The 13,855-nt window shown below is 41.0% G+C and overlaps 1 protein-coding gene across 3 annotated transcripts; it reads left to right on the plus strand.

The window, feature by feature from the left end:
* Positions 1-825: 825 nt before the first annotated feature.
* On the plus strand, positions 826-13,641 carry LOC135245622 (transcription factor GATA-3-like). Of its 3 annotated transcripts, none has more exons than XM_064318786.1 (6): positions 826-2,746; positions 6,070-6,333; positions 7,478-7,939; positions 10,813-10,958; positions 11,571-11,696; positions 12,391-13,641. In XM_064318786.1, exons 1-6 carry the CDS (start codon positions 2,581-2,583, stop codon positions 12,664-12,666), a joined length of 1,440 nt encoding a protein of 479 aa, XP_064174856.1. In that variant the 5' UTR covers positions 826-2,580; the 3' UTR covers positions 12,667-13,641. The 3 variants fall into 3 exon arrangements, with proteins under 3 accessions (XP_064174856.1, XP_064174854.1, XP_064174857.1); XM_064318784.1 differs by having other exon boundaries at positions 828-2,746; positions 7,478-7,996; XM_064318787.1 differs by lacking the exon at positions 826-2,746 and having other exon boundaries at positions 6,093-6,333; positions 7,478-7,996.
* Positions 13,642-13,855: the final 214 nt, after the last annotated feature.

Below are 13,855 nucleotides of genomic sequence, written 5' to 3' on the forward strand. Positions count from 1 at the left end.
GCAGCAGTGCGGCGATAGAACCCTAGAAGGTGAGAGACGTCGTGTTTCTTATCAGATGCCCCATACATTTAATCAATTAAAATCTTAAAGACATTTTCCCTGCCACAGGATACAGAAAAACCCCACCGCCGCGCGCGCGCAAACACACACACACACACACACACACATTGGCAATTGCCTCCGCCACCATATTCATTGTGATATTAGATCCAGTGAATTACCGCGTGCAACAAAACATAGCGAGCTGAAAGGCTGATAATCTGGCGCAGGGAGATAAGGATTCATTATTCCAAATCATAATGAATCCAGCGCGGCTGTGACTTCTTTCTTAATCACCCTCTCTGATCCGGCGTTCGTGAGGGGAGCAGATAAGCGGCGAGTCGTTCGTAATTCTCTCCACCTCGACCTAATATTTTAAAATAAAGAAGGAAGAAAGAAACGCCTGAAAACACCAAGGTAGCTGGAGCACACATCGCCGGTATAAAACACATTGGAAAACGCTGTCGAACCGTTGCGGTCACGCCATATCTGATTAACTGAGATTACCGCAACCGCATAATTTATGGCCCATGGACGCACAAGCAAGAGACGCTTTTGCCAGAAAAAAAGTCGGAAATGGAAAAAATAGATGTTTCGAAACTTTATCTTTAATTTGTGTAGAATTTTTATGGCTACCTTAAACAATAAATAATTTTTTGGTAGCCTATCGACTAAAAACAGCAGCAATACATTGCCAACAAAACGCATATTACATTACATTACATTACAGGCATTTAGCAGACGCTCTTATCCAGAGCGACTTACACAACTTTTTACATATTGCTGTATAGGCTGATCGCACACTGTCACGCGGGATGTAACGTCAGTTCCCACACAAAATCATACGTGCCTTTGCAAGTACTAGAAAGCATACATAGGCTACTGAACGTCCGACACTGTTTGACGACCCAAAAATGCTAGAATAGTCTACGTGCAATTAAATAGGCCTATTAACTTCAGTCATTTTTTGTAGAGAAGAACGCATGCCAAAATGGAAATCTGATAAACTGTTGATAAGATGTAGCCTAGTATTTGCCAAATGAATTAATTCACGAGATGACATTTTCTTCTGACGTTAGTTATCTTGATTATTGTTGGCCTAACTAGCACGAATCATCCTTGTATTGTAGGCTAGGCTGTTCTATCAAGTTATCAACAAGCGTAGCCTATCTGATATTTTCGCACATTAACAATATCTTTCTTTATGGTCTAGGCGTTTATTTATGATAAGCACTTTATTTACTTTTAATCTACATTTTAATGAATTATATTCCGTATGTACTCAACCCATAATTGTATTAAAATACTGAATAGCCTACTAATTATGCAACTGAAAGCTCGCATTGCCATGGAATCACTGACTTATTAGTAGGCTTTTTAAAAGACCTGATTTGAATTTTTGCTCCTGTAAATTTACAGTGGGGTGTTTCCCACAGATTGTCTCCAATTCTTAATTGAACTTCTTCAGTTCAAATTCTTAATTGAACTGAATTTTTCTTCCAATGGTAGATAGGCTATTGCTGTGATTAGTTATCATTCTTCCGTCCAAGAGGCTAGCGACGTCAAGCTTAGACTAATGATTGTCTCCTGCCTGTCTGAGCTTATGGGCAGAACACTTTGATGGAATGGTCGATGACAGATAGGTATTTCGAATTCATGGAAATGCCCCATCTAAGTTTAATTAGGCTATTTTAATGCAATTAATGGACCCTTGAAAAATATTGACCATTCCGCAGCGCGTTTAATCCGTTTGTGTATTTAAAGACTAGTGTTTTGAAACAAACTCAACGTTTGACGGTCTTTTCGAAAGGTAATTTATGTTAAACAGTCCTGCTACTTCTATCAAAATGTCGGTCTACTTTAATGTGTTGTATTTATATAAATAGGCCGATAATAAATTAAGCACAGGGTAGCCTATTCAAAGCACATAAACTAGAAAATATATAATTTTAATATATGCACATTGCCTTTTAATTTCGTTAGATCATGAGATAATTATCATCATGGTCACTACTATATTTGATATTATGATGACGGTGATTATGATGGTGATGATGATGAATCGTAGTAAAAGGAGTAGTTGGTCTATTTCACAGATATGTGCTTACTTTAAAAACCTGTTTATTGTGTATTTGTGTAGACATTTGTATTCGCTGTCTGTCTGCACGGTGCATACTTAAGTCAAAATGCTCTGTGCAGAACACTAATTCCAGAGTGTTGATGAAATGTTAAGTTCTATGAAGGACCACGCGCCTACACTGTAAGGCAAAAGTATGAAACATTCTAGGTGACACACATTCTGATATACAGCGGGGAAAAAAACGCTTTGTCCGTACGGTACGGTTTGCGGTACCACATGATGACCGAATACGTCATTGGCTGTGCCTGATCCGTCTTTCTTTTACCTTGCAAAATTATAATGGCTCAATAAATGTTCAGGCTATAGTTGGTCTGACATAGCCTGGGAAAAAATGTGGGTTTTTTTTTTCGTCCAATTGAGCATCGACCCGGAAGAGCTCTAAACTACTCAAAGTACCTTACATGGATGCTTTAGTAGGTGTGCGCGTTTCTGCTGGCTGTGGTGTAACGTGCCCAGGTTTTCCCCTCGCCGTTCGAAGTCAATGCCGTCACCACGTCAATCTATGTGTCATTTGTCCGAAAATCTGTGCAGGGCTATACAAGATAATACCCGACCTCTGCTACGCAGGTATGTAAATACTCCAATGTTCAAACCTCGTATGTTCCTTAGAAAAGGGAATAGCATCCAACTGTTTAGTTAGCCTGGCGAGACACGGTCTCTATTGTCTGTACTCGGTGCCGGTTTGGATTTGCGCCTCTAATTAAATTTATTGAATCAAAAGTGTATTCTTAAAAAAATAACTGAAATGAAATGTTGTCTGGTAAGGCTCGTGGACAGAAATACACGCATGTCTTTAACGTTTTAATTAACAGAAGTCTGCAAGATATTCAAATGTCAGTGCAGGTGGGGTATTTAATTATCGCTTTCGATTCGCAATATAAAAACGCGATTTAAATGTCGCCTAAGTTAGTAAGGAGGGCCGTGCGATTTATGTGCACAGAGAAAGCAGTTCATTTAGCGTTCTTGCTTTGTAATTCCATATCTGTAATTGTATTTATTTTGAACTATCGTGAACTTCTCGAAATTTCTGGCGCATTTTAACGTTTTGTGGGAAATTTGGCTTCACTGTTTTCTGGAGTGCAGACCATCCTGCTACAGGGTAAGATAAAAACTAATCTAAATACAAATATTGGGCCATAAAATGAGCTGTTTTTTTTTTCTTAGGTCCGTTTCGGGTGACAAGGGTATCTGTGGTTGCATTGGTTTGATTTGAAGAGGAGTGGTCGTTGGAATATGGCATTAAAATTGAGGCAATCGCAAAGGACCAAACGGATGGAATCGCTTGACGCATTTTGATACGGAACACGTCTGAGATGCGTTAGCTGTGAGCCCTGGGGGTGTAAATCCAGTTTTATGAAGTTTAATCGCTGGACGTGATGCCTCCTATACGATGAATTTCATGTTTGCGCTGCATTGCACACAAGACGTATCATTTATTTACGCGCGTTCAGGGCCCCGTTCCTTCTAGCACAAAAGAAAACTGGCGACCTATATTTTGATCATTTAAATGGTTTATTCCTTTGATATTGGGATAAATTGAACAATATTGAAGTGATTTTATATTCGAAACTGTTTAGGATATATTGGGTAGCTTTTTGAGATTAAATATTTTGGGCCACCTAATCATTCCGACAGGCAGGCACGGAGACTGTCATTAGCTTCATCAAGACATTGGCCTCTGATGTCGACTGAGAGGAGGAAAACGGCATTTATGATTTTAACGGTTTAAACTCGGGCTTACGCTAATCATAAAGCATTTCTTTCCTTCTGAACGTTCCAAGAACAACACATCACCTCGGCTTTCGCAGCCCGCTAGATTCTGAGAATCAGATTATGAACCAGTACACGGTTTGTTCTTGAAAAGACTTGACTACCCTAAATTAGTCATAAAGGCATGTGCTTTTTTGCTGGATTTTTTTTTCAGGTGCTATGTACCAAGTCTGAGCCTGTTTGTTTTTCAAGGTGAACTACTTACCTTCCTGGTGAATTAGTAGCCTACATTATTGTTGTAATATATTGTTATTATTATTGTTATTATTCTTACGCGTCTAATTCATTGTAAATAGTCACCATTCGTGTGGAAATTCTTTTCTTTGAGAATCATCTTTGTGAGACATCGAAGGACGTCTGATTGACCCGTCCTTACTTTAATTAAATTCTATTTAGGTAATATATTTTCAGCTGTCCGAAAATAGCGGCGAACATAACATTATTATTATTATTATTATTATTGGTCCAGAAATAGATTAAATAGAAATATCAGAAAAAAGATGATTATATTACGAAGAAGACATCTTATACCGTTACTTTTCTATTGCGATTAATTTAATATTGGAAACATGAACGTTGTAATGTAAGGAACATTATTAAGAGGCAGATACGAAGGCGTTATCAACTTGCATCAACATATTTACAACATATTTATTATCGAGAGAGAGAGAGAGAGGCAGTGCCGCTGTTAACTGCCACAAGACAGCGTTTGAATGGCAGTCTGAAAGAATAAAACTTAATTGATTTTAAAGATTACAAAACAACGTTTTTTCTTTTTACGCACCGCTTTACAGGCTACAGATTAACAGTTGCGAAACTGATTTTTATCGTCAAAGGACATTTGATGCCACGTCAGAAAGAGACCTGGCCTAAATAGGCCTACGGACACGAAATTGATTTCCCGACTGTTTTCTGTGTAGCCACTCTTGCAACGTACGCCAAAGATGCTCGGCGAGGCTAGCAATTTCAAGCGCATTGCTTTGCAGGGCATCAAAACCGCAGCCCCATATTCCGTAATTGTACCCCGTCAATCTGGTTAAAACAGCTAATCTGATATTTAGACGTTAAATGCCAGCCCACCGACGCATTGTTCATGACGTTCTTGTATGGTTTAACTTGCTTACCTGCATTTGGCATAAAGATTTGACTTGACTTTGATAAATGGTTTCCCATCAAACGTTATAGGCTACTACTTTAAATCGATTAACATGGAAAATGCTCCGGTGCTGCACTTGAGTTTGAATTAGAGACGACATACAACTTTTTGTCTGTAGTCTCTCCTTTTTTGAAAATCCACACATTTCACTGGAAAAAAAGAGTAATAATTCATCAAAGACTGATCCACACTCATGGACATGTTAGCCCGCCTCAGTGGGTAAAAATAGTGGGTGAGTGGATAAAATAATAATGAATAATTACAAGACTGTCACCGCGAGGGGACGCAGTGTAACAATTCTGAGATGTCTTTGGTCTTAGCGTGGGGGCCCGGAACAGACTTCGTTCGCTTTGCTTCAATTGGTCCTCCCCTAGCTAGAGCCGTACTGTCATCAGAGAGATAGAGAGAGGAGGGACAAGGGAGGAGGGAGGAGGGAGGAAGGAGGGAAGAGGGAGGGAAAAGAAAGATGTTGCTGCACATACGCAATAAGATTTCATCTTGGAGTTTTAAGTTCGGTCTTTAGTATCCAATATCACACTGACTGAGTGTGAGGTCGTATGAAAACGTCACTTCAGGAATTCGTTGGAAACGCCTTACACAATATTGAAACATTTGGTGAAAATCAGGATACCTCATTATGGAATTGCATACAATGGACTATATGACGGACTATATGAAAGCGCGTAGATGTGATTGTTATAAAACGTAAGCAAAATCAGTTCAGTAAAAATGAGTTTTGATTCAACTTAATTCGCGTGACAGTGAATGATTTTTAACACCGCCTCGCATGACTGCCAATTACAAAAACAATCGTTTTGTTTGCTTGGTGACCGGATGTTCATTTGTTTTGTTCATTTGCAGGTGACCGGAGGTGATTTAGTTCATTTAAATACTTTGGGAAACCCCCGGATTTAACGTCGCTGAAGGAGTTCGGACTGCTAATTTCCTCCTTGCTTGTAAATAGATAATTTTTATGAGCCTTCACTATCGTCGATGGAGGTAACCACGGACCAGGCCCGCTGGATTGGTCATCATCATCCAGCGGTACTGAACGGTCAGCATCCCGACTCTCACCACCCGGCCTTTGGCCACTCCTACATGGACCCGTCTCAGTACCCCCTCGCTGACGATGTGGATGTACTGTTCACCGATGGACAGAGCAACCACGTCGCCGCTTACTGCGGTAACTCCGTCCGAGCCGTACAGAGATACCCGCATCCGTCACACAGTAAGCTATATTTAATTGTTGGACCATGGCTATTAAAACCTAGATTGGTGAACGAGTTGTGCTTCAGATTTTATACATTGTTATTTTAATCGATAATTTCAGCGTTTCCGCCGTTTTCTCAGTGTTACGTGCATTTTTCTGGAGCTAAATTGGAAAGCAGGTGGAAGTAGCCTACTCTGTTTTTGTACTGAAATATCACTCGGTCTTTTTTGTCAGATCACGATGGGGTTTTGTGCTGCTGCCGCTTTTTTCGATGTGGGTTATGCTTATGGTTTTGCGCTGGTTTCATAACTTTCCATTATTTTATAAACGAGTAGGCGTAAGCTACTGTTTAAAACATTACTTTGGTAGGAGTGAGTATTTTAATAGACGTGTTAAATAGTCAGTTAAAACAAAAAAAAATATTAACATTGACAATAAGCTGATTTAATTGACACATTATTTGTGCAGGTTCGTTATTTCCACGAGATAGCCTTTTTGAAGGAAAGGTTCGCAAAGGATGGAAATATTAAAATGGACATTATAGGCAAAAGGCTGCGTGCAATCTAGAGTTACACAAATCTGACGCATGCAAATGAGAATTAAGCACGAAAATTAAATCTTAAAGAAAGTAACAGCTGGGGAAATGTTTTAACGTTTATTACAGCTATACACGACTTCCTGATTCAGTACGAAGTGAGATCTATGCAGGGATTCCACAGTAGCCCACAAAAGCTGAGATGGCTTCGATTAAAATAAAATTGGACGTGGATGTAAAATTACTTTCGATAAACTCTACAAAGTTTCATAATATTTTACACGTTAAATAAACAACGCATCTCTTATATTACGTCACTTCTGTATGGTATCGAAAGTCGACGGCAAAGAGCATTAACTACCGAGACGCAACTTAATATCAAGGTGTTGCATCCACGTGTTGCATTTTGTTCGCTCGGAACAAAACAAAGAAAGGGCTTTTCAAGCAAAACTTGTTTCCGGGTGCTTGCATTCAAAGTATCAAAAAATAAATAATGCTTTTACGTTCGTATTTCTATTCCTGAAGACTGCCTTCAATCGTCTTTTGCGCGCTGACGGTCTCCGTGCTTAGGAAACCTTTTTATGCCGTTATTGTTTTTCTTGCTTTATTTTTGTTTTATTTTTGCAGGTAGCCAGGTATGCCGTCCGCCACTACTCCATGGCTCCTTGCCGTGGCTGGACGGAAGCAAAGATCTCGGGACGCACCACAACTCTTCGCCCTGGAACTTGAGCCCCTTCCCCAAATCCTCTCTACACCACGCTTCCCCCGGAGCCCTTTCCGTGTACCCGCCAGCATCCTCATCCTCCCTGTCCATCGGCCACTCCAGCCCACACCTCTTCACTTTACCCCCGACCCCTCCGAAAGATGTCTCCCCGGATCCGAGAATCTCTAGGCCGGGATCGAACAGTTCCGGTCGCCAGGAGGAAAAAGACTGCGTAAAATACCAGTCGTCCATGTCGGAAAGCATGAAAATGGAGACATCTCACTGCCGGACTATAGCGGCGCCTTCCTCCCACCACCCCATCGCATCTTACCCATCTTATGTGCCCGACTATGGCTCGGGCCTCTTCCCACCGAGTAGCCTGATAGGTGGGTCATCTTCTAGTTACGGTTCCAAAACAAGACCAAAATCAAAGCCCTGTTCAGGTAGGCACGCGCTTAATTTCCCTCTCATTAATTTTATTGACGTGGACTAACATATTACAAAGTTTGATTGTAGCTTATTATTAATGCTTAAGAAATATTTTTTAGCGCCCTTTTCGCTTTATTTTGTCTGCACACATCTTCGCATTAATCAATGGCCCTCTAGTGCGTCTTTAGGCCTAGACTTGTTGACTATCGATGTCGACCAGTCAATATAGACTATTGTCTCTTCCCAATTCAGCCGAGGCTTTTTTATTTTCTAAACTGACGAAGTACACAGAAATAGCAAAATTTATATTTATGCCAATGATAATATTTTGTCTTAGTTTGTTAAAGCATGTAGGTCTATATGGTAAATAAAATGCATCTGAACACAAAATGTGTTTTAAATAATGTAGAGCACCTTATTCTTCCAGTTAAACAAAGCGACGTCATTTCTAATGCATCATTCTGTTTGAATGTCATATGTTAGTGTAGCGATATGGTAGTCGTTTGAAAAACAAGTCTTTCCACAAACACTCTGTTACAGTAATTTGAAAGGGCACGGTCTGTTCTACATAACCGACACAAAGCGATGCGGTCCCTTTAAAACGGTGTGCTTGAAATTAGCAGCTTTTTGCGTATATTTCCCTTGAACTAAATTGTGGGACTACAACAGTATTGCATAATTCTGAACTTCAATTGATTGCTTCCAGGTCCATTCTTTCTCTTTTTCCTCTGTTGGCATTGCACTGTGGCTCGCCTATAGTTTTCTTGCGTATATATTGTTCAAAACGATCCCAACTGTTTGTAGACTGCTGCGCGCCTCAGTTGCATTGCTTGTGCGGTTTTAGAAACTTTGGTAAAGTCCGGATGCGGGTTGTATTGAAATGAAAGAACTCTATCACAGGCAACGACGTGTCAGTCGAACAGCACTAGATAGCGTGCAGTCATTTAAGAGGTTATGGCAGTAGCGATTCGTGAAGCAAAGGGAAAAACCATTTAAATTGATAATTGATCTCAAACCTATTGCAGTTATTGCTTACCATGCGTACCAATTATATGAATAAGCAAATGGCAAATTATCATAAAGCTCACCTAATTTCGTCGCTTCAGGTTAGATCATTAAACAATGAGGTTAATTCGGTAAACAAATAACGGTATCATTTCAAAGGCTACATCTTTTAAATTAGTCCATAGTCCTGAGAACTTAAATTCCAGTGAATACTTTGCGCTTTGTTTTGAACATATTTCCGGATTTGTCGTTGGGATTAACGCATATGCACGTAGCCTAGTCAATATTATTTGAATTCGACCGTAGAGAACGGAGAGCCGACACCAATTCACGAATTCATAAATCCGTAAATATTAAAAATTATTATGTGACGCTAAGAAAAATAAGGATATCACGAAATGCAGTTGTTAGTTATTTATTATACAGCAAATTGAGTGCGGGATTCATATTCAAGTATAGAAATCGAAACAGTCTGAAAGTAGGCTATAGTGTAGCCTATGGTTTCTGCCTCCCTTCTTTCGGTTAGCCACTGATTATTACATTAGACCAATGATGTTTAATTTATTATTAGGGTCTATTTACAGCTGTATATACAACTTTTGAAAACCCTTTAGGTCATTAGATGATACAAATGATTATAACCGCTGCAATAGCGGGGACTTTTCATTTTTATCTAGATATGTTTTGTTCAGTGTTCTATACGTTATTTTAAACCACACGCATTTCGGTTATGTAGCCTAAGCATTTTTTCTCTCTAAATAGGTCACCTGCGGGTCTGCTTGTTGCACAGAAGCGGTACTCAGAGGCCGCAGTTCGCACTGGTCGCAGTCTGAAAACCAAAACGCGGAAAGCGTATAGCAATACACACATCTATAGCGGTGTTTCCCTAAATTGATCATTAAGGAGGAATATGTGATATTGAATTGTCATATTATATAAGAAAAAACACCTATTATGCACATATTTCCCGGTGCTTTTTCGCAAGCCTGTCACTGAATATAAAGCGGAACCCATTTGATACGGCTCAAATCAAAATGAAGCGAATGAAGTGGGCGGCTAAATTGTACAAAGTGCAGTGACGCGTGGGCATCACCTAGGCCGAGGACTATGGATGTACACAGTAAAATGTCCAATGTTAATTCACCTCTAGCAAAGTAGCCTTCACGCGAGTCCAACAGGGAACACATGTAGACTACTCTGGAAGAGTTGATTTAATTCTTCACATTTTACTGTGTAGGCGTAGGCGTATATGTTTTCACATAGTTAGGAAATTATGAGTGGTCGAATTCGGTTTCGGTCGGAAAGCAGTCGCCAGAAAAACACGAAACTTCAGAGGCCAGGACTCCTGTTAACTCTTATTCGAGTTCTCGGGAGGTATTCGAATCCCCATTTGTATGTAAACTCTAGATTTAAAAGAGGGCATGATTTTTTTTTAAACTGCCTATTATTTTCAACAGAAGACCTATATGCGGGTAAATGTTTGATGAAGAAAATGTATTATAGGGTAGGCCTATTATTATTATGACACTCTTATATGACACTGCTTTATTTCCAGTACTTGTGCAAAAACATCTAACCTCTGGTACAATGCGTTACATAGGTGTACGCGACTTGTTTTGGGTGTAGACATTTGTATTGTACAATGTCTGCTGCAGCACTTTCAATGGTACTGTTCATCGCTATGGCGCAGTTATTATAACCCTTAACATTATTTTTATTTTACCTGTTGCAGTCCAGGTTTGAGTTTAGCCCACATATTTCAGTATACGAATTGATGTTTTGGAATGCAATAAGCACACTGTACTTGTGTTATCTCTGATTTCAGAAGGCAGAGAGTGCGTTAACTGCGGAGCTACCTCCACCCCTCTCTGGAGGAGAGATGGCACAGGTCACTATTTATGTAACGCCTGTGGACTCTATCACAAGATGAACGGACAGAACCGGCCGTTAATTAAACCAAAGAGACGTCTGGTACGTCCCTGCCACTGCTCTCTCTCTCTCGCTCTCTCTCTCACTCTCACACACGAAAGAAGCATTGCCAGCAGTAGCTGCTCTCCATAACAGCCTACAGGCCTAATATACAATTTAATTTGCATTTGCGTATTTTTCCTGGTATTAAACTGGTGATGACCAACCTCTAGTCTTGACTCTTGCGTGCCCTCCGCATCACCCGTTTATTTTGGTCCCGCTCTCCTTAAAATGTTTAGATTGGAAGCGGGACATGAAGTTAAGACTTATCAGTGCTGTCCAGATTTCCGCCAGACTTTTCCAGGAAGTCGGTTGCTCACATCTGAAAATAAGGAAAAGCTGGCTGCCAAAACAGCAGTCTACGGAATTATTAAACTGATGTAGAATGATGCTCCCAGTATAGCCCAGCTTAATTCCAAGAGGAGCGGAAGAACCCCCAATTACCTTGTTAGTCCTTTGTTTTGAAATGAAAGCCTTAAAGTTAAGAGCGACGAAAAAACCTAAAATTAACCAAAAAATGTGTTTGACTTTATGCATTAGAATGCACTTACCCGCCTACCGCTTGAAACAGTAATTTTACTCCCGTGCATTTTCCGCGTTTTCTTTCCTCTGTAGTCTGCAGCCAGACGGGCGGGTACCGCGTGCGCAAACTGTCAAACGTCCACAACTACGCTTTGGAGGAGAAATGCCAACGGGGACCCGGTCTGTAACGCATGCGGGCTATACTTCAAGCTTCACAACGTAAGCTATACCCACTTCTACTTTAGGCTACTCCAGTGGCCTATATACATTTTCTTATGAAACCACGTGACAACAGTGAACATTTTAAAACGGAAGCAGGGCATCCAGTGGCAGAACTTAACTTTGTGGTTTCAGCCCCTGAGAGGGCAAACGTGTGCATCCTTTATACTGTGACCAGTTACGCTGTTAAATTTTTTTCAGTATGTTACCCCACTGACAACCTCACAATACATCATCTAGGAAGTATTGAAAATCACAGCACACCATTCAGAGTGTTAGGAATGTAACAGAACCATTCTGCCTGTCGAATAAGCCCCAAGTGATGGGGGTCGATCATCGGCCTGTTAAAAGGTGGAGCTACAGTAAGCTGTTAGCTGAACTACAGCAATCAGTTCCAGCTATGTAGCGGTTCATAGCTGTCGTTCCAGAGTCACACTGTAAAAATTTCAAGGTGGCTCCACTTAAAACAATGATGAACCTGGCTGCCTTAAAATTTTAAAATCATGCTTCTTCTTTGTGAACTGTATGAAGCATGAAGATTTGAAGGTTTTAAGGCAACCAGGTTACTCGTTATTTTAAGTAGAGCCACCTTAAAAAAATTTTTCAATGTGCATTTGTGGAAGAACATTAATGCTGCTGAGTGAAAGATTAGCATAGATCAGCTGTGAGCGAGTGTGGTTGATTGATCTTGCAGATTAACCGCCCCCTGACCATGAAGAAGGAGGGAATCCAGACCCGGAACCGAAAGATGTCTGGCAAGTCGAAGAATCGCAGGAAGTCCCACGACGGCGTGGAGCACTCGTCCAAAAGCGGCCCCTTCGGCTCCGTGGGGCTGTCCCGCCACCTCCCCTCCCTGCCCCCCTTCTCGCACTCGGGGCACATGCTGACTGCGCCCGTGTCTATGCACCCCTCGTCCGGCTTACCGTTCGCCCCTCATCACCACTCCAGCATGGTGACTGCTATGGGATAAGCCCCCCTGTACCCCCACCTCCTTGTAGCTCTCCAAATATGTGCGGCCAGACGCTTGAGAGACCACCCTCCAAAAGACTGACCCAATGTCCTGGGAGACTGTCCCTCTGCCCTGGGATTGTCCCTTCGCCCAGAGAGACTATCCCCTTTGCTCAGAGTGACTAGCCCTTTGCCCAAAGAGACTAGCATTTTACCCAGAGAGACTAGCCTTTTGCTTAGAGAGACCAGCCCTTTGGCCAAAGAGACAAGCCCTTTGCCCAGAGAAACTAGCCCTTTGCTCCGAGAGACTAGCCCTTTGCCCAAAGAAACTAGCCCTTTGCCCAGAGAGACACCGCCACACTCGGAGGCTGTGTACTTGGATGTGATGAAATTTGGGCTTCATTTGTGTGACGTTGCAGAAGCCATTTCTCACAAAGGCGGCGAGGTAAAACAGCCCAGACCTCTGGCAACCCCGTTAAACGGGGTTCCCTCCTTCTGCGAAAATGATACAAGTAAACTTTTGATGCATTGGTACAGAATGTATGAAGTACCCTATGTTCATTGAAGACTTTCTTAAAGTGTCCATGAGCTGCTGCAAGAGGAGTGTGAGATACATTAGTCAGACTAAGGGCCTTGTCTGGAGACCAAGGCCAACTCTGTCCCCAGGGACACGCATTTGACCGTAAATGGAGGGATTGACCACACCCAACGCATCTCAGCTGAGCTTCAGGTCTTAACACAATATGCACACACAGTGCACACACACATTTCTGGCTGGCCCACGATCATGTGCATTTGTGAACAAGTTTCTGTATTTGTCATTTGTATGTATAATTCAGAGTACCAAAAATATGTTTAAAAAAAAACAAAGATGTTGAATTATTTCCTAATTTAATGCGAACTGGCTTGTGTTAAATAAAAAAAGACTGCTTTTCGTTTTTGTAATAATGTTTTTCCTTTGGAAAAAAATAAACAACTTTGAACTCTGTTGACTTCACGGGAGCCTCTTCTACGGAAATTTGTTTAGTATGAAGTTAGAGAAAAAAAATCCGTTCACCCATCACCATCCATCACCCAGCATGGAATGCAACAGCTGTACAATCAAGAAGTAGAGAGAAATTCTACATCCCACACATACGTTCATTAATTGAGATATATATATATATGTATACATATATGGTGTGTGTATCGGTTGTATTAATTATTTAATT

The sequence above is a fragment of the Anguilla rostrata genome, chromosome 19 (genome assembly GCF_018555375.3).
Source record: "Anguilla rostrata isolate EN2019 chromosome 19, ASM1855537v3, whole genome shotgun sequence".
In the NCBI taxonomy this organism is placed as follows: domain Eukaryota; kingdom Metazoa; phylum Chordata; class Actinopteri; order Anguilliformes; family Anguillidae; genus Anguilla; species Anguilla rostrata.